The sequence below is a fragment of the Ailuropoda melanoleuca genome, chromosome 6 (genome assembly GCF_002007445.2).
Source record: "Ailuropoda melanoleuca isolate Jingjing chromosome 6, ASM200744v2, whole genome shotgun sequence".
In the NCBI taxonomy this organism is placed as follows: domain Eukaryota; kingdom Metazoa; phylum Chordata; class Mammalia; order Carnivora; family Ursidae; genus Ailuropoda; species Ailuropoda melanoleuca.
Window position 1 is genome coordinate 7,139,712 of NC_048223.1, and position 25,861 is coordinate 7,165,572.

General features: G+C 37.1%; 1 protein-coding gene across 1 annotated transcript in view; it reads left to right on the plus strand.

Moving 5' to 3' along the window:
• The window catches only part of GK5 (glycerol kinase 5), a 71,908-nt gene extending 47,039 nt beyond the window's left edge, over positions 1–24,869 (plus strand). Inside the window, exons 11-15 of the mRNA XM_034661815.1 lie at positions 8,966–9,060; positions 14,768–14,871; positions 17,034–17,093; positions 17,699–17,832; positions 21,462–24,869. Of these exons, the coding sequence (XP_034517706.1) occupies positions 8,966–9,060; positions 14,768–14,871; positions 17,034–17,093; positions 17,699–17,832; positions 21,462–21,610 (542 nt within the window). The 3' untranslated portion in view covers positions 21,611–24,869. The remainder of the gene's footprint in view (positions 1–8,965; positions 9,061–14,767; positions 14,872–17,033; positions 17,094–17,698; positions 17,833–21,461) is intronic.
• Positions 24,870–25,861: the final 992 nt, after the last annotated feature.

Sequence of the window (25,861 nt, forward strand, 5' to 3'; positions counted from 1 at the left end):
TTTATCTCCCTCTCTGAGTTNTTCTTTTTTTATTATTATTATGTTCAGTTAGCCCACGTATAGTACACCATTAGTTTTTCATGTAATGTTCAACGATTCATTAGTTGCGTATAACACCCAGTGCTCATCACAACATTTGCCCTCCTTTATACCCATCACCCGGCTACCCCATTCCCCCACTCCCTCCCTTCTGAAACCCTCAGTTTGTTTTCCAGAGTCCTGAGTCTCTCGTGGTTTATCTCCCTCTCTGAGTTCTTCCCCTTCAGACTTCCCTCCCTTCCTCTATGGTCCTCTGCCCTATTCCTTATGTTCCACATATGAGTGAAACCATATGATAATTGTCTTTTTCTGCTTGATTTATTTCACTTAGCATAATCCCCTCCAGTTTGGATGGAACTGGAGGGGATTATGAAATGTCTTTTCTTAAGTAGCATAGAGCCAAGGAAAACTTCAAAACATAATTTGANTTCTGCTTGATTTATTTCACTTAGCATAATCCCCTCCAGTTTGGATGTAAGGAGGGGATTATGAAATGTCTTTTCTTAAGTAGCATAGAGCCAAGGAAAACTTCAAAACATAATTTGATAGTCTCCAAAAAATATAGAAAATGTCTGTAATTCTGTAAAAACAGTACTTAGAGGAAAATGGTAAATGCTTATTAATAAGAAAAAGGAGAGAAGCATAATAAACTTCCCAGCCAAAACATATAAGGACATACAAATTATAACTGAGAAATAATAAAAAGTAAAATTGATAAATTAAATCTCTTTTAAAAATACCTGAGAATTGGTACTCTATGTATAAAGAGGTGAAAATTAGAACTGTTTTAACTTTTTATTTTGTTTCAAACTTAAAATTGTAAAAACGGCTCAAAAACTTTAATACACCCTTTATCCCAGATTTGCTATTTTTTAAAGATTTTATTTTATTTTTTAAATTAATCTCTATACCCAATGTGAGGCTTTAGTGTACAACCCCAAGACCAAAAGTCTCACACCCTACTGACTGAGCCAGCCAGATGCCCCCCCAGGTTTGCTAATTTTTAACATTTTACCATGATTGCTCTATTGACCTACGTACCATCCATCCATCTATCCTAGATACTGCAGGACAGATAGCTAGCTATATCATTTTCTGTGGTCTTTAAGAGCAGATTGCATTCATCATACTCTTTTTCCTGTAGTATTTCATGGCGTATTTCTTAAAAACAAGAATATTCTCTTATCTAAAGTATGGTTATGAACTTGAGAAAAGTTAACATTGGATATAATACTTTTACCAGCTTTACAGTCCATATCCCAATTTTATCAGATGTCCCAGTAACATCCTTCATGGCAGTTCTTCCCCAGTACAAGATCCAGTCTGTCGTTGCTTATTGTGTAATTTCCTTTAATCTTGTGGCACTGCCTCACCTTTGTGTTTCATGCCATTGACATTTTTGAAAGACACAGGCCGGTTATTTTCTAGAATATCCTTCAGTTTGGGTTCTTATGAGTAGGTCCGTGTCATGTGGTTTTGGCTGAAGCCATACATAAATGATAACTGTATCCTTCTTGATATATACTTGGAGGTGCAGGGTGTCCATTAGTCCTGTTTTGGTCCTGGTAAATTTTGTTCACATGCATAAGATGTTTTCCAGTTTCTCTACTGTTTTCACCTCTCTCTCTCGTAATAGATAATATGTGGGAGATACTTTGAAAGTAGTCAGATATCCCATTTTCCCTCAAACTTCTCCTATCCCCTAAATTTAGCATTCATTGATAATTCCTGCCTGTATCAGTCTTCACTCGATGGTTGCAAAATGGTGTTTGCTAACTCTATTATCCCCTCCATGTTAATTAGTGAGCATTGTGTTGTGTAACGAAGAGCTTTCCCTTCACCCCTTTTATTTACTTATTATCACTATAAATTCATGGTTTCTTATTTCATTCAACAGGTTATAATTTTTATAGTTCTTATTTTCATGTTCAGTTTGTCCCAGATTTAACCAGTGCAAATCTCTTCAAACTGTCTTCTGTGTCTTTTAAATGTCCATATCTATCTATTTTTTTTTTTTCTTAGCACTTTCTTAGTTTCTGGCACAAGATGTTTTAAGCTCATCTTGTGTTTTTCCTCCTCCTACCCTGGAATTAGCTACTTTCCCAATGAGCCCTAATTCCTGTGAGTGGGAAATGGTATTTAAAAATAATGATTGACACGGTGCCTGGCTGGCTCAGTTGGTAGAGTGTGTGACTCTTGATCTCAGGGTCACGAGTTCCAGCCCCACACTGGGTGTGGAGCCTACTTTAAAAAATAATAGTAAGATTAAAAATAAATAAAAATAAAAACAGTGATTAGCAGCAGATTTCAGCAGAGCTAGAAGTGTGCGTGTGTATGTGTTAAAAATGTTTTTTAAGATTTGATTGATTTGGGAGGGGTGGGGAGGAGCAGAGAGAGAGGGACAAGCAGACTCCACACTGAGCTCGGAGCCCAGCATGGGGCTCAAATCTCACGACCCTGAGATCATGACGAGAGCCAAAATCAAGAGCCAACGCTTAACTGACTGAGCCACCCAGGTGCCCCAGGATGTGTTTAAAATTTTTGAAATTATATCATACCTCCAATTTCAGTTTAGCTCCTAAGCATCTTTGCTTGGCTTTTTCTGTTCTATATCTTTACATCCCATTTTCCACATCGAGAACCCTGACTCCTGACACCATTAATATTATGTATTCATTTACTCAATCTTAAAATACACAAAAGAGCTTCAGAATTACTAGTCCCGTCCCACTACAACAAACAGTATTTGCTCAAGATTGTGTGCAGGTTTTTTCCTTTATATCAAGGGTGTGTGGTCAAAGTACACTATTCACAAGTTACTTCAGTTAGTTCTTTTTCTCCCTTCAGTGATTTTATTAATTTGAAATAGATTGGGTTTGTTTGTTTTCTGTGATTGGGCTTGTTTGTTTTCTGTTATCATTCAGTTTTAGTTTTCCCCCTATCTGCATCCTTTTTAAAAACATTTTCAACTTATTTTTAATGTGGAATTTTAGTTTGATTCCCAACATCAAAAAAGATATGCTCAGAAAAGTTGACTCTCTCACCTGTCCCTTCATCCTGTCTCCCTACATCTTGTAATCACTTCATTAGTATTTGGTATATCCTTCGTATGTCTTTTTGCAAAAACATTTAGGATAATGCATGTTTTCTTATATTCCCTAATTTCTTACATAAAAGATAAGCTATGTATGCTCTTTCGTACTTTGCCATCTTCACTTAAAAGTATATTCTGGGAATCACTTCTCATCAGTTCACAGAGATCTTCCTTTTTTTCACAGCTGCCCAGTATTCCACTATGTGTATGTACACAGTTTAGCCAGCCAATCTCCTGTACTGGGGCACTTAAGTAATTTCCAATATTTTGCAAATACAAATAGGGCTGCAGTGAATAACATCGTGGATATGGATTTTCATATTGTTGGAGGTATGTCTTAACAATAAATTCCCAGAAGTGAGATTGCTACGTCAAAGGATAAATACATTATAATTCTGTTAGACATTGCCAAATTCCTCTCTATAGGAACCCTGCCATTTTTCATTTCTGCCAAAAATGTTTGATATTGTTTCTCCATAGCTTCTTTCCTCATTGCATCTTTTACATCAGTGAAGACCTGGTTGGATGAATTGTGGAAGTTGGGGGCTGGAATAGAAGTCTTATGTATCATGAAGCTTTTGACCTTTTGCACAGTATCATTTAAATGGCTCCCATATAAATGGAATCATATAAATGGATACTGGAATGAGTGGAATCATACAACCAGTTGAGAAGGTTTCTTTTACTCAACATAATGCCTTTGAAATTCATCCATGTTTTTGTATGTATCAGATCATTCCATTGTATTACTCAGCAGTTTTCTGTGTTATGAATATATCACAGTTTGTTCATTCATTATCCGACTGAAGGACATGTGGGCTGTTGTTTACAGTTCTGGGTGATTATAAACAAAGCCACTATATGAACATTCATGTAACAGGTTTTGGCATGAACATTAGATTTAATTTTTCTTTTTCTTTTTTTATCTTTAAAGATTTATTTATTTATTTATTTATTTGAGAGAGAGAGGAGAAGCAGGCTCCCCACTGAGCTGGGAGCCCAATGGAGGGCTTGATCCCGGGACTCTGGGACCATGACCTGAGCCGAAGGCAGATGCCTAACTGACTGAGCCACCCAGTCACCCCAGATTTCATTTTTCTAGGATAAATGCCTAAGAGTGGGATTGCTGGCTCATATAAACACGATATTATATGTGTTATATAAACATATACTGATGGGGCACCTGGGTGGCTCAGTTGGTTAAGCATCTGCCTTCAGCTCAGGTCATGATCCGAGGGTCCTGGGATCAAGCCCCACATTGGGCTGCCTGCTCAGTGGAGTGTCGTCTTCTCCCTCTCCCTCTATGTGTGCTCTCTCTCAAATAAATAAATCTTAAAAAAAAAAAACAAAACAGTAAAGGAAAGCAGAATTTCCCACCCCAAAATATAACTCTTCTAAATAAATAAATAAACAAACAAACATACATACTCATAAATAAGTATGAGTTTATCTTTGTAAAACACACAAAAAGAAAAACCCGCCAGGCTGTTTTTAAGAGTGGCCATACCATTTCATGTTCTCACCAACAATGTGTGTGTGTTTGTGTTGCTCCAGTGTTTGGTATTGTCAATTTTTGTTTTTTGTTTAGTTTTTAGTTCTAGCCATTATACTGGGTGTGTAATGGTATCTTATTCTGTTTTTAATTTGCATTTTTCTAATGGTTAATGATATTAAACACCTTTTCATGTGCTTTTTTGCCATCTATATATCTTCTTTGGTGAAGTATCTTCATATCTTTTGTGCAGTTTTTATTGGGTTTTCTTAGTTGAGTTTTGAGAGTTCTTTTTTGATTTTGAATATAGGTCCTTTTTGGAATATATGACTTGCAAATATTTTCTTCTAGATTGTAGCATATGTTTTCATTTTTTAAGCAGTGTCCTTTGCAGAGTAAAAGTTTTTAAATTGGTAAAGTTTAATTTATCAGTTTTTTGTTCTGTGGATTATGCTTTGGGTATCATATCTAAGAGCTCTTGGCCAAACCAGAGTCACACAGATTTTTCTCCCATGGTTTCATCTAAAAGTTTTATGGTTTATGTTTTACATTTAGATGTATAACAGTTTTGAATTAATTTTCTTAGAAGGTGTGAAGTTTAGGTCAAGGTTCTTTTTTTGTTTTTTTGCATATAGATTAACACATCTTTTATACTATGTTTGTTAACAAACTCTCTTAATTCTCCTTCATCAGAGACTGTCTTTATTTCTGAGGGATATTTTTACTGGGATATAGAATTCTAGGTTGAGGGGTGCCTAGGTGGCTCAGTTGGCTAAGCGTCTGCTTTCAGCTCACATCATGATCTCAGGTCCTGGGATTGAGCCCCGCATCAGGCTCCCTGCTCAGCGGGGAGTCTGCTCCTCCCTCTCCCTCTGCCCCTACCCCCTCTTTCAAATAAATAAATAAAATAGAATTCTAGGTTAACGTTTCTTTTCTTTTGGTACTTAAAAAGATGTTCCACTGCCTTCAGACCTTCATGAGAAACCTCCAGTCATTTGAATGTTTGTTCCCCAATATATAATCTGGTTGCTTTTAAGACTTTTTCTTTGCCTTCAGGTTTTAATTTTCAGTTTTATTATGATACGCCTGGGCATTACTTTCTTTATGTTTATCCAGTTGGGATTGTTCTGAACTTCTTGAATCTATAGATTTACCATTATGGGATGTTTACAGTCATTTTTTTCCTTCAGATAGTTTATCTGGACTGCATTCTTTGTCTTTTCCTTCTGGGATTTAAATCACAGAAATGTTAGGCCATTTCTTGTTATCTCACAGATCCATGAAGTTCCGTTTTCTCTCTCTTCAATGCCTTTTCTCCTTCTTGTCCAGGTAGAGTGAAAAAATATCCAAAAAGCAAAATCCAGAGTAATCTCACTTTCTGTCCTATAGAGACTCCTGAGGCCTGCTCCTCAGACTAGAAAAAGGGTTCTTCTCTAGAAACTCTTCAAATTTGCACCCAGTGTACAGACCTAGGTGTCAGGTTTTAGGCTACCCCTGAGTCTAGGCCAGGAGATAATCAGAGAAAATAAAAACAGGAAACTCACCACCGATTTGGTGTTACTTAGAATTCCCTGACCAGCCTTATTCTTCTGAGTCCTAGCTTTTGCATACATTCCATCCAAGATCCTTAGCTGTTCAGTGGGAGAGAGAGAGTGAAATCAGCTTACTCTCAAAGATTTTCTCTATCAATAAGCTCATTTGAGATCAGTTTAAGTGGAAGATTATTTAGAGAAATTCTTTTTTTTTTTTTTGTTTTTTAGATTTTATTTATTTATTTGACAGAGACAGCGAGAGAGGGAACACAAGCAAGGAGAGTGTGAGAGGGAGAAGCAGGCTTCCCACCGAGCAGGGAGCCCGACCGAGCGGTGCTCAACCCCAGGACTCTGGGATTCATGACCCGAGCAGAAGGCAGATGATTAACAGCTGAGCCACCTAGGCGCCCCTAGAGAAATTCTTTAAGCAAGTATGGAACAACCAGTGAAGAATGTAAATAAACTAAATTCCTTACCCCCCCATTTCTTCACCTGTTGCCGAAAACTTTCCTCAAACCAGCCATCTTGTATGTTTTCCAAATTTCAATTTAAAAAATGTAGACATTTGGGCATGATTTTTTAAAACATAGATTCCAAAACCAGTGTTATTTTTATTTATTTTTTTAAAGATTTATTTGAGAGAGAAAAAGAACATGCAAGTGGGGGGAGAAACAGAAGGAGAGTGAGAGAATCTCAAGCAGACTCTGTACTGAGCATGGAGCCCAGAACCTGTTGCAGGGCTCCATCTCACAACCTTGAGATCATAACCAAGAGTTTGACGCTTAACCAGCTGAGCCACCCAGGTGCCCCGAAAACCAATGTTATTTTTTTAATACTAGTTTTTGAAGTACTAGAGATATTTTGATGTGTTATATGAACATTTTGACCAAACAAATGTGACTAATGGATCTGAGAATTCATTTTGGATAAAATTTGTAGTTATTATTGAACGATCCTTATTATCTTGAGTTTTAACATAGGTGTTCCTGAAATTTCTTGTTTTTAACTAATTTTTCATTATAAGAATATAACAAAACATAAAATTAAAATTAAACCAATTTACTTAAGGCTGTAAAAAGCCATCAATTTTTATTATGACTGATTCTTGAGCTTTATCATCTGATCTGTGCTGTCTGTCCTACATGCTTATTCAGGAGTTACTTCACAAACAAGGATATCCAAATGGTCAATGAAAAGGATTTCAACTTCATTAGTTAATAGAGAAAACAAAATCAAACTGTCATGCAATACCTCCAAAATAGCTAAAATGAAAAACATAGTATCAGTTATTGGCAAGAATATGGCATAACTGGAATTTTCATACTGTTGTCAGGAGCCTTAATTTGGTATAACCACTTTGGAAAATGTTTTGGCAGTATCTTCTAAAGCTAGTACAAAATGCGTAGACCTTGGGACCAGTTCCATCCCTTGGTATATAGCAAACAGAAACATGTACATATGTTCACGAAGAAGAATGCCTATGAGTGTTCAAAGTGGCCTATTTATATTAGCCAGAAACTAGAAACTAACCAAATGCATATGAGCTATGGAACAGCTTAATGAATTGTGTGTAGTCACACAGTAGACTATTATACATGGCTAAGAATGAAGTGCAACTGTTTGTAACAACATGAGTGAATTTCACAAGCATTATGTTAAACGAGAGTTTGTGTCTTGATCTGGGTATTGGTTACCTGGGTGTATTCACACTGTGAAAAGTCATCCCCATTATACACTTGGGATTTGTGCAGTTTTCTCTAAGTATGTTATATACTCCAGTAAAAATAGTGTACTAAATTAATTAGATCTTGATTTTTTGTTNAAGTTTGTATCTTGATCTGGGTATTGGTTACCTGGTGTATTCACACTGTGAAAAGTCATCCCCATTATACACTTGGGATTTGTGCAGTTTTCTCTAAGTATGTTATATACTCCAGTAAAAATAGTGTACTAAATTAATTAGATCTTGATTTTTTGTTTGTTTCTTAAAATTTGGCTTTTAGTATTATCTACTTATTGGTGGCCCCTTATTGAACTCATTAGTTGGAGTAGTTTCTCAGTGGATTCAGTAGAGAGGTTCTTTTCATCAGATTATCTTCAGGAGGATAATTTATTTTAATGCCAAAACACACAGAGAATTTATTTTTAAACAGTCCAAATACCTTTATTTATTTTTGAAGATTTATCTATTTATTTGAGAAAGAGATAGAGACATAGAGCATGCATGCGGTGGCAGGGGGACGGGTTGTGGAGGGAGAGGGAGAGAGAATTTTAAGCAGATCCACACTGAGCGTGGAGCCCAATGTGGGGCTTGATCCCACGACCCTGAGATCATGACCTGAGCTGAAATCAAGAGTCAGACGCTCAACCAACTGAGCCACCCAGGTGCCCTGTAAACAGCCCAAATATTTTTAAAAGAAGAAATAAGATATGCTGCATACAGAGCCCATCTAAGACCTTCCACGGGCCCCTAAACCTGAGCAGTGTGGGAGCCCAAATAGTACTAGAGCAGATTGGCCTTTGTGGTGACCCTTTCATACTGTACTGGTAATAAATGTGAGTGCAGGTAAACACTGGTCATATAACATAAACCTGTTTGTCCCTCCCCAGCCCTTCTGTTTTGTTTTAGGGGTTTTTAAATTATTTGNACTAGAGCAGATTGGCCTTTGTGGTGACCCTTTCATACTGTACTGGTAATAAATGTGAGTGCAGGTAAACACTGGTCATATAACATAAACCTGTTTGTCCCTCCCCAGCCCTTCTGTTTTGTTTTAGGGGTTTTTAAATTATTTGTTTTTGTTTTTGTAGACCTTTTCACAGATGCTGCTGAGACTGAAAAAATGGCCAAAAGTTTAGAAGATTCTGAAGGAGTCTATTTTGTTCCATCTTTTAGTGGATTGCAGGTATTTATTTTTAATTTTTTATTTTTTTTAGTCAATGGCAACTACAGACATTTCTCTCTTCACACCCACACTCAAAATTATGTACCTGCCACTCCCTCACCTGAAAATTTGGGCACTGAGCTGTATGAAGGTAAAGGTTTGTTCTGAGGAGCTGTGACTTGGCACAAATTGCAGGAAAGAGAACAGCAAATTCAGCCTAGAGCGCCACCCATGTGGAAATAAGAAGTTGGCAGGTTTAGTACAGAACTTTTGCATAAGATTTAGCATTACTTTATCAGAACCAAAAGTAGCCATTTCCCAGTGGGGAAAGATATATCCATATATTGGCATTTTTAACTTAGAAGAAGTGTCCCATTGAGAATTAAAAAAATAATGTTAAGATTACACGCACACACACACACACACGTGTATGGGTATGTTTTGCAGTTATTTATAAGCTTCATTAACTTTTTAAAAATCAAAATTTCTTTTGGTTAACTGTTGTGGTGAAGTATTGGTTACTTTGCCTAATAAAAAAGTGAACCCAGTAAGAGACTTGGCTTTGTAATATTTAGCTTAGTATTTAGTTGAAAGACCTGTGATATTGCCTTTGATTTTAGTATACTGTTATAAAGACCTTTAAAAACTTTTCAGGTATACAAAATTCCTTTTTTTGGAAAGCTTATACTGTCCTTTTAATCCTCCTCTGATTATGTTTCCTTTNAAATTTCTTTTGGTTAACTGTTGTGGTGGAGTATTGGTTACTTTGCCTAATAAAAAAGTGAACCCAGTAAGAGACTTGGCTTTGTAATATTTAGCTTAGTATTTAGTTGAAAGACCTGTGATATTGCCTTTGATTTTAGTATACTGTTATAAAGACCTTTAAAAACTTTTCAGGTATACAAAATTCCTTTTTTTGGAAAGCTTATACTGTCCTTTTAATCCTCCTCTGATTATGTTTCCTTTCAGAAAATAAAAATTTTTCTTACTTTCAGTCCATCCCATACTCAGGCAATCATTTTAAAAAGCCCCAAATTTGAAAGTTTGGATAATATAATATAGAAGCTGATGAAAAGGATTTGATCAGGGTGTTTTAAATCTCTAAAAATACCATATTTCCAATCTAGACTTTTAACGGGCATTATTTTATATATCTGTAACAATTTCCTTCTATATACGTTACCCTAAAGGACTGAAAGTTTATAAACTATATGATAGAGATTGCACTGTGTCCTCTTTAGGGTGATGTGAGGAAACATGATGCATCCATCATAGGACAGGGGGTGAAGAATATTTGTTGGATTGAGGTTTCAGAAGGAAGCTTGAAATGAATAGCTGTCATTAACCAAGGTAGGGTTTAATTAGGCTACTGTGTATTCTTCCCTTTTTGAAATACATGCTGCGGGACTTAATAGTGACTTAATCTTGGCAGCTCTGTTTTTAACTTCTGCCTCAGTCCATATGCCTGTAAAAATAATATCAAATATAAAAAGTATTGCTAAAGCCCAGAAGATTAGACAAAACTCTCATAGATGTGGTTTTTAATTTCATGTTAATAAAAATGTCCCTGTTCTGCCATGACTGCAGCCTGGCAATATGTAGGGTTTGAGAGGGGTGTGGGGGAGGGCTGCAGACCAAGTATTTCCCAATGTAGCACTGAAACAGCTCAGTGGAAACCGAAAGTTAATTCAGACAATAGTGTGTTGATACTAAGCTGTTTGGAAAATAGGAGGGAGATCACTGATAAGCAGCCTATGTCAACAACTAAAGAAAATGAGGAATAGGAGAAATGGAGGGAAGGAAGGGTCAAGTATCTGTGATACTGCCTTTAATTTTGGAATATTGTTATAGCCATAGATAACAGGGGGCAAGGTATTAAAAGATCCCAATAGCCTCAATTTCTCAAGGGAGTCTGCTGAGAAAGGGGTATTGGGGGCACTTTGAGGAAAGTGGGAAGTCTAGGACAGCCACTTCAGGGAATAGCAAGGGGTGGGCTAGAGCGTGGGGGCCATAACCCGGCGGGGTAGCATCAGTTGGTGCAGCCATTGTGGCTTCACTCCCATAGGGCTTGTGGTTTGTGGGGGGAGATACTAGGAGAGTATCCGTGACAGGCATCAGAGGCAGGAATCAGTGGCTACCTGCTTAACTTGAAAGTTACCGTGATGGTGGCAGTGATAGGATGGACAGGACTGTGAACCAGTGCCAGTCTTCACAGGATGAGGAGTCATGCTCCAATGAGGGTTCTTAGGTTTGCAGGGAATAGGCTTGCTTATCCTACCCTTAGAGGAGCTGGTGGTTCACTGGTATTAGAGAGAAGTTGGCAACTGACTTTGCAGTTCATAATGTTCTTTGTGATTTCTTCTCTGTGGGTCTACTTTTCTCATTACCAGCTCTGCTCTGTATTCTTTCTTCCTCATAATTTCTGCTTAATTGTCATTGTTTTCCTCATACTTTCTGCTTCTCCATAATTTGGAAATACACACAACCTTCTTCCACTTTGTGCCTTTTAGCTTCAGTTCCCCCTGTTGATGGTCTTTTTCTGAGAAATCTGAGAATCTGACTGGAGTACCTGGTCTTCTCAAGCTTTGGACAGATTTTAAGTTAGTCCTGCTCAGTCCCTATGGTTGTGGCATTGGGTTGTGGCTGCTATAGACAACAAGGTCTGTGGATTTAAGCAGTTCCCTGGGATGGGATAGAGATGGGACCAGCAAGTACTGGGAATGCCATCTCTGGTTTTGTGAGTGACTGTGATCTCAGAGTCTCAGAAACGTGAAGGGAGGTAAAATGTGATGTTGATGTGGTCCTAAGCAGACATGGGGGAAGGGAAGTGTCTCCTCTAACAGTAGATGCATAGTGGCCTAGAGTGATCATGGGAAGTTCTGCCATGTGTCGTTCTGATCCCTGTGATATGGAAGCTTAAAGGTCTTCCACTGGATAGCTATAACTGAAGCTATTTGTCCAGCACAGAGCCAGGTCTGTTATAGCAACCACAAAATTAGTAGAGAGGACTTCTCAGAACTGGTTATGGTTTAGGAGAATTTATTTACAATAGAAGGAAGGATTCAGAAGGCACAGAAAGGGTTATGAAGAAAGTCAGTAATGGGAAGGGTTTTGGTAAGAAATAACAGTAATACAAAATTGTAGTGAATTCTTACTCCGTGTCAGGCACTGTTGTAAAAGTCATGTATTATCTCATTTAATCCTCAGTAACTCAGTAAGGCAGAAGATACTCTTATCATCCCATTCCGAAGAGGAGGAAACACATTTAGAGCTGTTAAGTCATTTGCCTGGTCTCACACAGCTAGTGAGCAGCAGAGCTGGTTTCAGGGCCCAGGTGTTCTGATTCCAAAGTCCAGGTTCTTAACCACTCTGTTGTACTGGTTTATGGTATGGCATAAAATGCGACACTGGGAATACAAAATAGATGCCAGAGAAGTTTGTGTTTAGGTTCACGGTTGACAAAGGACAAGAGGCATTATCCATCCTGCAAGTCCCCAGCATATGAGGCTAAAATCCCAGTGGTGACAAGGGCCTATGGTGACAAGCAGTCTATGCCTTGGACAGGAGTCCGCTAGGTTAGCTTAGGCCTCCAAACAAAACTTTACTGAGTCTTGCTGTTCCTGGTTGGTTGATGATCTGGGAGGCTTACTCAATGGGATTGGCAGTGACAAATTGGAAGTTGGAGACTGTCTGTCCTGGCAAGGTGTGACCAGGCCCCAAGGGACCTTGCCAGTGTTTTTCCTACGATATCATCCCAAGGACAGACTCACTTGGACTGACTAATACAAGGTCATTTAACCAAAAAGGAATTTTTAGGTTTCTGTGGAATTTATTACCCCTCAAATTGGCCTGTTACTAATTAATTATAAATTATGTGCATAGTTATATTTACAAAGGTGATTTCAGGCCAGTCATACCAGGATTTAATGTGGTATATTAGAAGAAAATATTTTTATGCAGAAAATACATAGCACACTACTAGGGACTAATTGAACTGGCTGAATCTGACCTGTCAGATTTGCAGTATTATACCATCTGATACAGGCCAGCATGACTGTATAAGTTTTTACTGAGTGAATCACCAAAATATGTTAATAAATTTGAAAAATAATCAGGATAAAGTCACAATGGGAGGAAAATCACAGCTACCGTATGGATAAGATATAAAATGGAATTTCTTCAGTTAAGTAATGAGGAAGAGTATTGTTTGTTCATTGATTGAACAAATGTGTGAGGATCCCCTCTGGGGCCAGATGCAGTGCAAGGTCCTAGAGACACATAGGAATGAGTTTTCACAGGGAAGATAGACTTTTAACAAACGTTCACACAAATATACGTGATTATAAGTATATAATATGATGCGAACTCTAGGGTTCTGTAAAAGCGATGATGGGGGCTTGGTCTTGTCTCTGGGATCAGAAGTTTTCCCGGATGGGGTGCCTGGGTGGTGCAGCCGTTAAGCGTCTGCCTTCAGCTCAGGGCGTGATCCCAGCCTTCTGGGATCGAGCCCCACATCAGGCTTCTCCGCTGGGAGCCTGCTTCTTCCTCTCCCACTCCCCCTGCTTGTGTTCCCTCTCTCACTGGCTGTCTCTCTCTGTCAAATAAATAAATAAAAATCTTTAAAAAAAAAGAAGAAGAAGAATTTTCCCGGAGGAATCTGAGCCAAGATTGGGAAGAGGAGTAGGATTAACTAGGAAAAAGGGTGGTAGAAAGTTTTCCAGGTAATGAGATGATGTCTCAAGGCCCTGAAGCTAGAAGGCACTTTTCCAGGGGACCACCATTTCCTGGTAGCACTAGCACTAGCACTAGCACTAGCACTTCCCTCTATTGTGACCTTATTTCATAAATTTGAATCCATTCTTCTGTCTCTTTCCTTGTGAGATTATAAACTCTGGCAGGGGTCTTTGCTCTTCCTCTTTGCGTCCCAGAATTGTCTTGCCTTTCTGGGGATGCAAAGATGAGTACAAACTTCACCCAACAGATACGTAATTCCAGCTCAAGACTTTGGCTCTTTTATTTTTTTAATTTTTTCTTTTTTTTTAATAATAATTTTTTATTATGTTATGTTAGTCACCATACAGTATATCCTTGGTTTCTAATGTAGTGTTCCATGATTCATTATTTGCAAAAAAGACTTTGGCTCTTAAAGACAAGTTAGGCTGGGTCATTTCTCCTATTAGGCAATAAGACTATTTTGCTAAGAAATAGAAGAGTTTGGTTTGAATGTCTGACAACATGCTAGTGTAAGTTATGACATAAACACATATTCTGCATTATAGTTTTTTATCTTAAGACTAACGTATATTTTTTAAAAAACACTCTACAAAAACAATTCTGGTGTAAAAACTTTACAGATGGAGAAAAGGGGAAATACTAGGATTGCTTTTCATTTCTTCTTGTAAAGCTAGACTTTTAATATTTTGTTACTCTGTAAAAAGAATAATAATATTAATAATAATAATAACTTGTTACTCTGCTTCAGTCCCTTCTCTTTGTATGAAATCAGACAGAAGGTATAGCTAAGTCTAATACCTATGACCAACGTTGTTTAAGTCCTATTAAAGAGTTATCCTAATAGTTGACATATTTTGGGGCTGTCATTTATTTTAAAATTACTTTAAGCATTCTTTTTTTCTACCATGGCAATGTCTTTATTGCATAATATGTCTTCAAGTCTACAGATATAATTTAAAACAATAATAAAAATTCTTCCTATCTCTTCCTTTAGGCTCCATTAAATGACCCCTGTGCATGTGCCTCTTTTATGGGTTTGAAGCCTTCCACCAATAAATACCATCTCGTACGAGCAATATTGGAGTCAATAGCTTTCAGGTACCAAAACCTAAACTCTCCCTTCCCCATACAGTATTGCCATTTCCTTCTATTAATTTCTGCTAAACTAAATTATGAAATTTCTTAATTTTAACTGAGTGTTTATATCTTTAAATTTATACTGTTTATGACAATCTACTCTTATTGCTAATTTCCTTAGCATCTCTTTTTTTTTTTCATATGTAATAGTACCAGTACCATCTAAANTAATCTGCTCTTATTGCTAATTTCCTTAGCATCTCTTTTTTTTTTTCATATGTAATAGTACCTGTACCATCTAAATTTGATATCTGAAAATAGGTGATTTTTAAAAATACAGTTGGCCCTTGAACACATGGGTTTGAACTGCGTGAGTCCATTTACACGTGAATTTTTTTCAATAAATACAGTATAGTACTGTAAATGTATTTTCTCTTCCTTATGATGTTCTTTACATTTTCATTTCTCTAGCTTACTTTATTGTAAGAATACAGTTTATAATACATAGAACATACAAAATATGTGTTAATTGACTGTTATCAGTAGGGCTTCCCACCAACAGTAGGCTATTAATAGGTAAATTTTGAGGCAGTCAGAATTTACACACGGATTTTTTTTAATAATAATTTTTTATTGTGTTATGTTAGTCACCATACAGTACATCCTTAGTTTTTGATGTAGTGTTCCATGATTCATTGTTTGTGTATAACACTCAGTGCTTCGTGTAATATGTGCCCTCCTTAATACCCATCACCAGCCTATCCCAGTCCCCCACCGCCCTCCCCTCTGAAGCCCTCAGTTTGTTTCCCAGAGTCCATAGTCTCTCATGCTTCATTCCCCTTTCTGTTTACCCCCTACTTCATTCTTCCCTTCCTTCTCCTACCAATCTTCCTGCTATTTCTTATGTTCCATAAATGAGTGAAACCATATGATAATTGTCTTTCTCTGCTTGACTTATTTTACTTAACATAATCTCCTCTAGTCCCGTCCATGTTGCCGCAAATGTTGGGTAATCATTCTTTCTGATGGCTGAGTAATATTCCATTATATATATGGACCACATCTTCTTAATCCAGTCATCTGTTGAAGGGCATCTCGGCTCCTTCCACGATTTAGCTATTGTGGACAATGCTGCTATGAACATTGGGGTGCATATGGCCCTTCTCTTCACTACATCTGTATGTTTGGGGTAAATACCGTAGTGCAATTGCCGGATCATAGGGTAGCTCAATTTTTAACTTTTTAAGGGACCTCCACACTGTTTTCCAAAGTGGCTGTAGCAACTTGCATTCCCACCAACAGTGTAAGAGGGATCCCCTTTCTCCACATCCTCTCCAACATTTGTTGTTTCTTGTCTTGTCAATTTTTGCCATTCTAACTGGCGTAAGGTGGTATCTCAATGTGGTTTTACACACGGATTTTTGATTTTGTGGTGGGTTAGTATCCCTAATCCCTGTGTTATTCAAGGGTCAACTGTATCTAATTTCTTAAGCATAAAAGATTTAAAATTTGGACTTTCAGAGATTTTTGTATCCTTATTGGTAAAGGAGACTTTCAAAGGTTTTTGTATTCTTATTGACACAGGAGAATTCTAATTATTCTAATTAATAATGCTTCCATTATATTCAAAGATTGAGTCACCAAAATTATTCTTTTTGTATATTTCCCTGTGGTCTTTTCATTATGGCACAGTTGTATTTTATTAAAGTTAAGAATGTGGCTCTCATGAATAGGGAACATTTGGAACGTTTAAAATAAAAATGTCTGTGATTACAAAATTTATTTATTTTGTAAAAGTATTATTTATTTGATGAATTCTATTAGATGTTATTCATGTCATGTCATCTTAATAGCTTTCTATAAAATGAATGCTTGCTTTAAATTTTTATTTGTAGGAAGGATAATAGATTAAATTTATTTCTAAATGAAAAATATGCTCCCTTTTATCAAGGCGAAAAGCACAAGGCCCTGAACCTCTTGCTTGTTTGAGCATTTATTATCGACTTCCAGTTAGCATAATATATTTTAATATATTGGCTTAATGTTTTCTTTTGTATATTTTATAAATACAATATAAATAAAACTGCAGTTTTTATTTTTCTAGACTGAAAAAAGGTAAGAGAAATATCTTGATATGAATTTTCTCTAAATAGTTATCTTGATTTTTTTTTTTTTTTTACTAGAAACAAACAGTTATATGAGTTGATGCAGAAAGAGATCCATATCCCTGTGACAAAAGTCCGGTACGTAAAGTCTGTTTTTAATAGAATTTAATTAGAAATTGGAAGTGAGTGGTAACCGCTATTAGTATTTTCGTCATTATGATTATTCAGGATTTCAAAACAATATTATGCCTTGTTTCTTTGCAACAGAATTCTTGGTCATAGGAATTTGGAAAGAAAAGTGAAGCTAATTTTGGATTTATGGAGAATATAACACAATGTAGAATTTAGGAGGATCCTAATATACATATGTATATTATAAACATCTTTAAAATCTCTTTTTTGGGTGTGTGGCTATCCTTTTGGCATGGAAGCGTCAAATTTTCTTTGCTGGTATGTCCAAATGAATTTTTATGTTGGCTCAGTTTACTTGGCCTATTTTGAATTAGTCTTAGGACAAACAGGGCGGGTGGGAAGATTAATATTAGGGATATGGAAAAGTGTTTGAAGATTACCTAGTGAGGACCTTTATTTTCAGGTCAATGCTAAGTGGTATAATTTTGGAATTAAAAAGTTAAACTTAAAATCAAGAATCTAAAAAAATGTGTGTGGCCCTTTTAAAAAAATTAATAATGTTTTTATGCTTCTGTTGGAGTAATTTATCTCAAATATCTTGCTCCCCACAGGGCAGATGGAGGAGTTTGTAGGAACAATTTTGTTATGCAGATGACTTCAGACCTGATTAATGCAAATATAGAAAGACCTGTCAACATAGACATGTCCTGCCTGGGTGCAGCTTCTCTAGCTGGCCTTGCTGTTGGTATGTGTGGATTTTATAAAAGTGTGAGCTGTCTCGCAAGCTGTTTCTTGCCAATGGTATTTATCTTCCCAAATCACAGAATTATAGAGAGAGTCTGGAAAATCTTGGTGTCCATTAAGCTCCATACACATATGTACATTACTCACAAAATATTCCTTTGACCTCCTCTATGGATGGATCTCCCCCCCCACTTCACTCCAGTCAGAATTATGAGGTGAGGAAAATTAATTTTCAAAGCTCTGTCTCCAACAAAGTGTACTTCAACAAGGTCTCTGGCTAAACTTCTTGAGTAGGTAGGCTTTTCTTTGGCATTAGAAACCATGCCATTCTTTCACTTAATGAAAATCTGTTGAGTACCTGCTACATGACAGTCACTGCTGGGAATAAAGAGTTTAAAAGACATAGTCCCTGCTGTGGGAGTCTCTAGTTACAGTCGGACAAGTCAACCAATTATTATGCTTGTGTGATAAACCCAGCAAACAGCCATAGCTTTAAACAAGTGGGAGCCATAAGAGGTGAGTGGTTCAGTAAAGAAAGCAGTTTGTGTGAATGTCCCAGCCCATTACAGTGAGTGCTGATAGGGGAAGAGCCAGAGGAAAGGCTGGAGAGGAACAGAGGTCCAGTTGTGGTAGACTCCTCATACAGAGGAGTTTGAACTTAATCGTGAAGGCACTGGTGAGCCACTGAAGAATTTTAAGCAGGGGAAGGACATGGATAGATCTATATTTGAACAGACCACTTTGGCAATTAGTGAGAGGATTAGTTGGGAGGGTGAAGAATGGACTCGAGAAGGCCAATTAGAGGGTTCCCTAGGAAGCAGTATGTTGACTTCGGACACTGGGAGTATTTAATACATTCCTATATGGAAGGGAAGAGTGTTTGCACAAAACAGAATATTTTGCAGTTAAAAAATTTAGGCTAGGGGCGCCTAGGTGGCACAGTCGTTAAGCGTCTGCCTTCGGCTCAGGGCGTGATCCTGGCGTTCTGGGATCAAGCCCCACATCGGGCTCCTCCACTAGGAGCCTGCTTCTCCCTCTTCCACTCCCCCTGCTTGTGTTCCCTGTCTCACTGGCTGTCTCTCTCTCTGTCAAATAAATAAATAAAATCTTTAAAAAAAAAATTTAGGCTAATATTTAGCATATTAAAATTAGAAATCCAAAAATTTTGAAATCTTGGTAAGTTCAACTTAAACTTTATTCTACTAAAAATCTGTTAACTTTGAATAGATTAATGTGTGACTAATTCAAGTTGAAGAAAATAACTTTCCCTTAAGTAATCATTTCCATTTACAAATTTAATTAAATTCCTTTGTGTATTTCAACTAATACAAACTGAATACTATCGACTTTCTTTTTAATAATTTCATATGCCTAACTGAGCAAACTTAGAAGTATAACAAAGAAAATCTTTTCAAGTACTTAAACAACTCTTGCAAAATGAATAAGTTAAGCTTATATTTGCAGTAAATCAAATACTCATAAACATTCTGATACTGTATATAAGGTAAATAAAATTTTTCTTCACCTTTTCACCTCATAAGACAAAATATGTGATTCTCTTGAACATTTTGAATACTTTAAATAACAAACACGTACAGATTATTCTGGGTTTATTTTAAGATTTTATTTATTTATTTGACAGAAAGAGCAAGAGAGCACAAGCAGGGGGAGCAGCAGAGAGAGAGGGAGAAGCAGCCTCCCACTGAGCAGGAAGCCCGATGCTTGATCACAGGACCCTGGGATCATGACCTGAGCCAAAGGCAGACACCTAACCAACTAAGCCACCCAGGTGCCCCCACATACAGATTATTTTTAAACATAGTATAGTGGCAGGACGCTTGGGTGGCTCAGTCGGTTAGGTGTCTGCCTTTGGCTCAGGTCATGATCCCGGGGTCCTGGGATTGAGTCCCAGGTTGGGCTCCTTGCTCGGCAAGGAGCCAGCTTCTCTGCCTGCCTCTACCCCTGTGATAAATAAATACATAAATAATAAAATCTTAAAAAAAAAAAAAGCACATAACATTAGTGGCTTGAACTTAAGGTATTTCATTGTATCTGTACTTAATTTCAAACCTTTCCAATACAAAAGGACTTCACTAACTACAGGGAGCAATTTTATCGTCTCAGAAAACCTGAGATTTCTGGCTAGATTGCTTCTCTTTCAGGAATCTGAGTCTTGAAGGCTATGCACATCCTCTGTATTTTCAAAATTCACCCAGGTAATGAGTCTATTTGATACATATTTAATAAAATTACTTTAAACAATATGTGTGTCCTGTGGTGCCTGGGTGGCTTAGTCAGTTAAGCATCTGACCCCTGATTTCAGTTCAGGTCATGATATCAGGGTTGTAAGATCAAGCCCTGTGTTGGGCTCCATGCTCAGCGCAGGTGCTTAAGATTCTCTCTCTCCTTCTCCCTCTGCCCCTGCCCCAGCCACACTCTAAATAAATAAATAAATAAATAAATAAAATCAATCTTCAAAAAGCTATGTACGCCTTGAAGAGTAAATAATTAATTCTGGAAATACGGATTTTAAAAATGTGCTTGTTTTCATGACTAGACTTATCTAACTTTGTATACTAATAACTATTTTTAGTCTTTTAATAACTTCTATAAATCAATATCTTTAAATATAGATAAATCTAAAATTCTTGACTTTGTCAATTAGAAAGAATGTGACCTGACAGAACATTTGAGAGGAAGGAATTTTGTGTCTGCTTTATTGGTAAGAGAAAATATACTTCAAGAAGACTTGTCAACTATGTTAGTACTTCAGAGTAAGTGAAATATACCAGGTTAATTAATAAGACCCCTCAACCATTTCAGACTACTTATGGTCATAGTTATAAATGTGTTTTCTTGCTGCTTTTTTATTATAAATCACATGATCCTCATTGTGAAGAACAGTATATGCCAGTGCGATATTATCATGAAGTGGGGTTTAAATAACTTGTATGAAATAAAGTAGTTTGAAAAAGAAACTGCTTATTATATTCAGTCCCAGCTTTGAAATAATGCATATCCCAGGGAGTTGCCTCTAACCTCAAGATACATGACAAAAGTCCTGATTTATTTTTGTTTTTTTTAATTATGTAAAAGGAAAATTTACAATTTCTTACTTGTTTTCTTTTCTTCATAGCAAGTCACAAAATTAAATGATGATAGGGTGAGGTTGATCTAGAAATGGTTCAGTGCCCTGCCACACAGAAATAAAGCTGACAGAAACCAAAGGATTTTAAAATCCTGGTGTATTTATTCCCAGGGATAGTCAATCTAACAAAATTCAAAAGCACCAAAATATTTTCAATTGTGCTTTAAAACAAGAGTTGTTGGGATGCCTGGGTGGCTCAGTCGTTAAGCATCTGCCTTTGGCTCAGGGCGTGATCCCGGGGTCCTGGGATCGAGCCCCACATCAGTCTCCTTTGCTGGGAGCCTGCTTCTTCCTCTGCCACTCCCCCTGCTTGTGTTCCCTCTCTCGCTGGCTTCTCTCTCTCTGTCAAATAAATAAATAAAATCTCTCTAAAAAAAAAAAATAGTTGTTTACCTGTGCACCGGTTTGCATAGGTTGGTGGATAGACTTTATGGACTACTTATTTGCCTTAAAATTTGAGAGTAATTTTTTTCTATCTGTAGGGTTTTGGACTGACAAGGAGGAACTAAAGAAACTGAGGCAAAGTGAAATGGTTTTCAAGCCACAGAAGAAATGGCAAGAATATGAAATGCGTATGGAAAACTGGGTCAAAGCAGTGAAACGCTCCATGAATTGGTACAACAAGATGTAGCGCTAACTGGAACGACTGCAACCATATACGGCTGGTTGATATGACATGCAGATGAGACACAACTCAGGGATAAAACCCAATATGACGATGACTGAGAGCTTTCAGATGAGCTTTGCAACCTGAGAGAAAAAACATTGCTTTTTTGAATACAAAACAAAATCCCTCATTTTTAAATCTAAACCTTGGTAAGATTGTAAGGCAACAGTACCTCAAAACTTTATATCTTCTGTTTTGTAGCAAATTCCAAAGGACGTTAGCCATTTCTAGCCATATTTTGACAGCTGTGGGTCCTCCCCGTTTTTATACTGGGTCAGCAATACATACAAACGTAATGGTTTACTATCTGAGTTAGTAGTTCTGGGTCAAGCCCCATTCATGTTTTGTTCCAAAATTAAGTGACAAGTGTTCCTTTAATTATTTAAGATTAAGTAGGCTATATGAAGTTCACATAGCTGTAAAGAAAGAATAACTGAGGAAATGTGGAATTTTGCAACATTAGTATTTTATATTTAAAACCATAATTGTTCAATACTCTATCCAAATATGAGCTCGCTATGCCCCTCTCGGATAGGCTTATTGTTAGTCAATTCTTTCTTTTATTGGGCTTAAAGACGCTCACTGCCTTAATTTTTCCTTGGTTAACCAAAATAAGCATTCTTTTTGTATTGAAAAAATAACTTTAGTGAATGAAACTACAAAGGATAATGATTCATAAGGAACAAGAAAATATTTTCTTTCTCAAATGGGATTTCTTTCAAAAACTTCTGGCTAAAGTATAACATCCCATTTTTTACAAAATGCAGGTAGTGGATATAAATCTTGCTCTTCTCTTCCCGTTCTTCATCTTTGTTGTTGAGATGCTTGCATAAATGTCTTTTGCTTTAAATTAAGTGCCTAACTGACAGAACTTAATTTGAAGAAAGTGCCCTAATTCATTGGTGATGTGAGAATTGTCTTCATTTGGGTATTTTACTTACCCAGGTATCTTTACTTTAGTTCAGTCTACTCATCTCTGTGAGATAGGAGCAGTAGGTAGCACCAGAGGTAATGGGGGCGTGTTCATGCAAACGATTGCCTTGCAGTTACGGGGCGGAGCTCCACAGAGAGGAACAGGGACAGTTCCACATTCTCAAACTTTCTTGATAGAAACAAATGTAAAAGAATCAGAGTTGTGAGTAGCTCTGGGCCTGGTGTGTAAAACTGTCCTATGGCACTAGACTACCCTCCAACTTGTTCTCATGTGATTTGCCCCTCCCTCCACTTGGGCTAGGTTCCATTTTGATTTGTAGCAATAATGAATTTATTTCCCTCTTGGTCAGGCTTTATGACATAAAGATCTACTGTTATAGAGCTAGTTGTTAAATACTAATGTACTTTAAAAAGTGACTGTAAAAGGGAATTTTGTTGTTGCCATCATGTATGTCCATTTCAGTGACAGATAGCTAGAACTAGGGGTCACACTGCATTTCTGCAAATTCCATTTCAGTGAAGTTTGTCTTCTTGAAGTATTAACATTTTTGATAGAATCATAACAGCCAATATATAGTATCATTAACTCCATTAATTAAGATTTGGAAATTTTTTTGTGAAGTGGAGGTATTTTGTTTACTGTAACAAGTCAGATTACATTATGTAGATAATATTCTTTTTAATTCTTTTCATTTTTCTTATGTCCCTTTTACAAAGCTTAGTGACCAATTGTAGGCCCTTTTATCAAAATCAGATCACGTGCAAGCTGCTCTGTTGTTTTACTGTTTCTTACAGATTCTGCTTCTCAGAGGGTATGATTTCATAGGAAAGAATTGTCTCTTTGTGTTAGGATATACTGAATTGTAATATTATTAATACTTAAAATTTGTTGGCTCATTTCTTTTTCACATTCTTCTTTCTCATCATCAACCACAAAATAAAGGATAAATACCTTTTAGATAATGTGAAAAAGTAACTGTGAACATGTTTCATCGGAATTGAGCATCTCCTCAAAAATCAGTGGCTAATTTTTTCTTCTGTTAGTCTAGAATTAATCTTTTATTTTTACTACTTCTGGCTTTTTTAGTGACACAGTTTAGTAAATCTTTGGCCAGATTTGACCTAAATCAGAAATGTGACCACATTTGCTTTTGTGGTTGTAGAAACAGTTGATATTCAAAATCAGTTGAGCAAAAAAATTGATCCTTTCTATCTTCCAAGTTTATTTTCATTTATATGCTAATATTTGCAGTTTAAAAAAATTTGTGCTAAGATTTTTTTAGGAGGTCTGTAGCTATCTTATCAAGGAGGAGAGTGTTTCTGTACAATCCTTCTTGAAGTGGTACTAATTTCTTTCATACCTAGACTTGCCGATTTTTTGATTTTTTTATTTTTTCATATCCTACCATAATACGGTTTCTCAATCTCAGCATTACTGACATTTGGGACAGGTAGCTCTTTGTTTGGGGACGTTGTGCTATGCACAATAGGGTATTTGGCAGCTCTACCTGCTAGCTACCAGCAGCATCCCCTAGTTGTTGTCAAAAATGTCTCGTAACACTGCCAAATGGCCCCCAGGAGGCAGTATCACCTCCAGTTGAGAACCACTAATACGGACTATTAGAAGAAAATTAAAGGCTCAGCAAATGTAGTGTGTCTATCATGCTTCTTTTCTCTCTGCCTCATTTTACCTTAGGAAATCGTTGTTAGCAAAAAGAGGTGGTTGTATCTTAAAATAAATAGGGTTTCTACTTTACCAGTTAATGAGGGGGAAAAAAATCGTCGTTGTGATTGTCTTCTGCTGATTTTACCCACTGGCCCCCATCCTCATGCCTGCATCCTCTGTGGTCTTAATGAGTGGTTTATGACTTCAGCATAGGATTAATGTAGTCTGCAGGGCATCTTGATTTGATCTGCCTTTTTGCTTTCTTTGCATCTATGAACAAAGAAGATGATCACTCTCTTTTATCTGCCTCTGTGCAAGACTCCCATCAAACTGGAAGTTCCCCAAAAGCAGAAACCATGGCTACTTCCACAGAACTTAACTCTGTGCCTTCCTATTGGTGAGGTGAATTTTTACTTTATAAGTGCAACTTTTTTTTGCATATATATTTTATCCTTGATTTACATACATTTGTTGATAGGGAGCAGCTTACATTTGTTGCAAGTAAAATATATTTTGTTGGTGGGGCGCCTGGGTGGCACAGCGGTTAAGCGTCTGCCTTCGGCTCAGGGTGTGATCCCGGCGTTGTGGGATCGAGCCCCACATCAGGCTCCTCCACTATGAGCCTGCTTCTTCCTCTCCCACTCCCCCTGCTTGTGTTCCCTCTCTCGCTGGCTGTCTCTATCTCTGTCGAATAAATAAATAAAATCTTTAAAAAAAATATATATATATATTTTGTTGGATTAAGAAGGACAACAGTTGACCCTCGAACAACATGGGTATAAACTGTGCAGGTCCACTCATATGCAGATTTTTCCCATAAATATATGTACCGTAAATGTATTTTCCTTACGATTTTTTTTTAAGATTTTATTTATTTGACAGAAACAGAGGGAACACAAACAGGGGGAATGGGAGAGAGAAAGCAGGCTTCCCGCTGAGCAGGGAGCCCAATGCAGGGCTTGATCCCAGGACGCTGGGATCATGACCTGAGCCGAAGGCAGATGCTTAATGACTGAGCCACCCAGGAGCCCCACCTTATGATTTTCTTAATAACATTTCCTTTTCTCTAGCTAACTTTACTATAAGAATACAGTATGTAATGCATATAACATACAAACCGTGTTAATCAACTGTTCATATTATCAGTAAGGATTCTAGTCAACAATAGGCTATTAGTAGTTAAGTTTTTGGGGAGTCAAAAATTATATACAGATCTTTGCGCAGGGGGTCGGCACTCCTAACCCCTGTGGTGTTCAAGGGTCAGCTTATGAGAGCTAGAATCTTCCTGCTGCTTATTTTTCAATTCTTCATATATTTATGTATTTGCATATGTATTTGTGTAGAGATACACATCTATAAATACACATAGTTATATCAACTTTCTAATGTATGGTTAAAGCCTTCCCATCACAGGTTTTGTGTATTTGACTATAGACGGCTTGAATCTTAAGTTACTTCAGAAACATCCCCTTCTGCAGAGGACTTATACTGGGGACCAGTCTTTAATTAAAAATAATCTAACCCAGGAGTTTGGCAAGAATTTTATAATTCTCTGAAGAGAAGACCCTGGAGTTCTTCAACTTGAAGTGATTCTTGAGTTGTCCAGGCATAGCCTG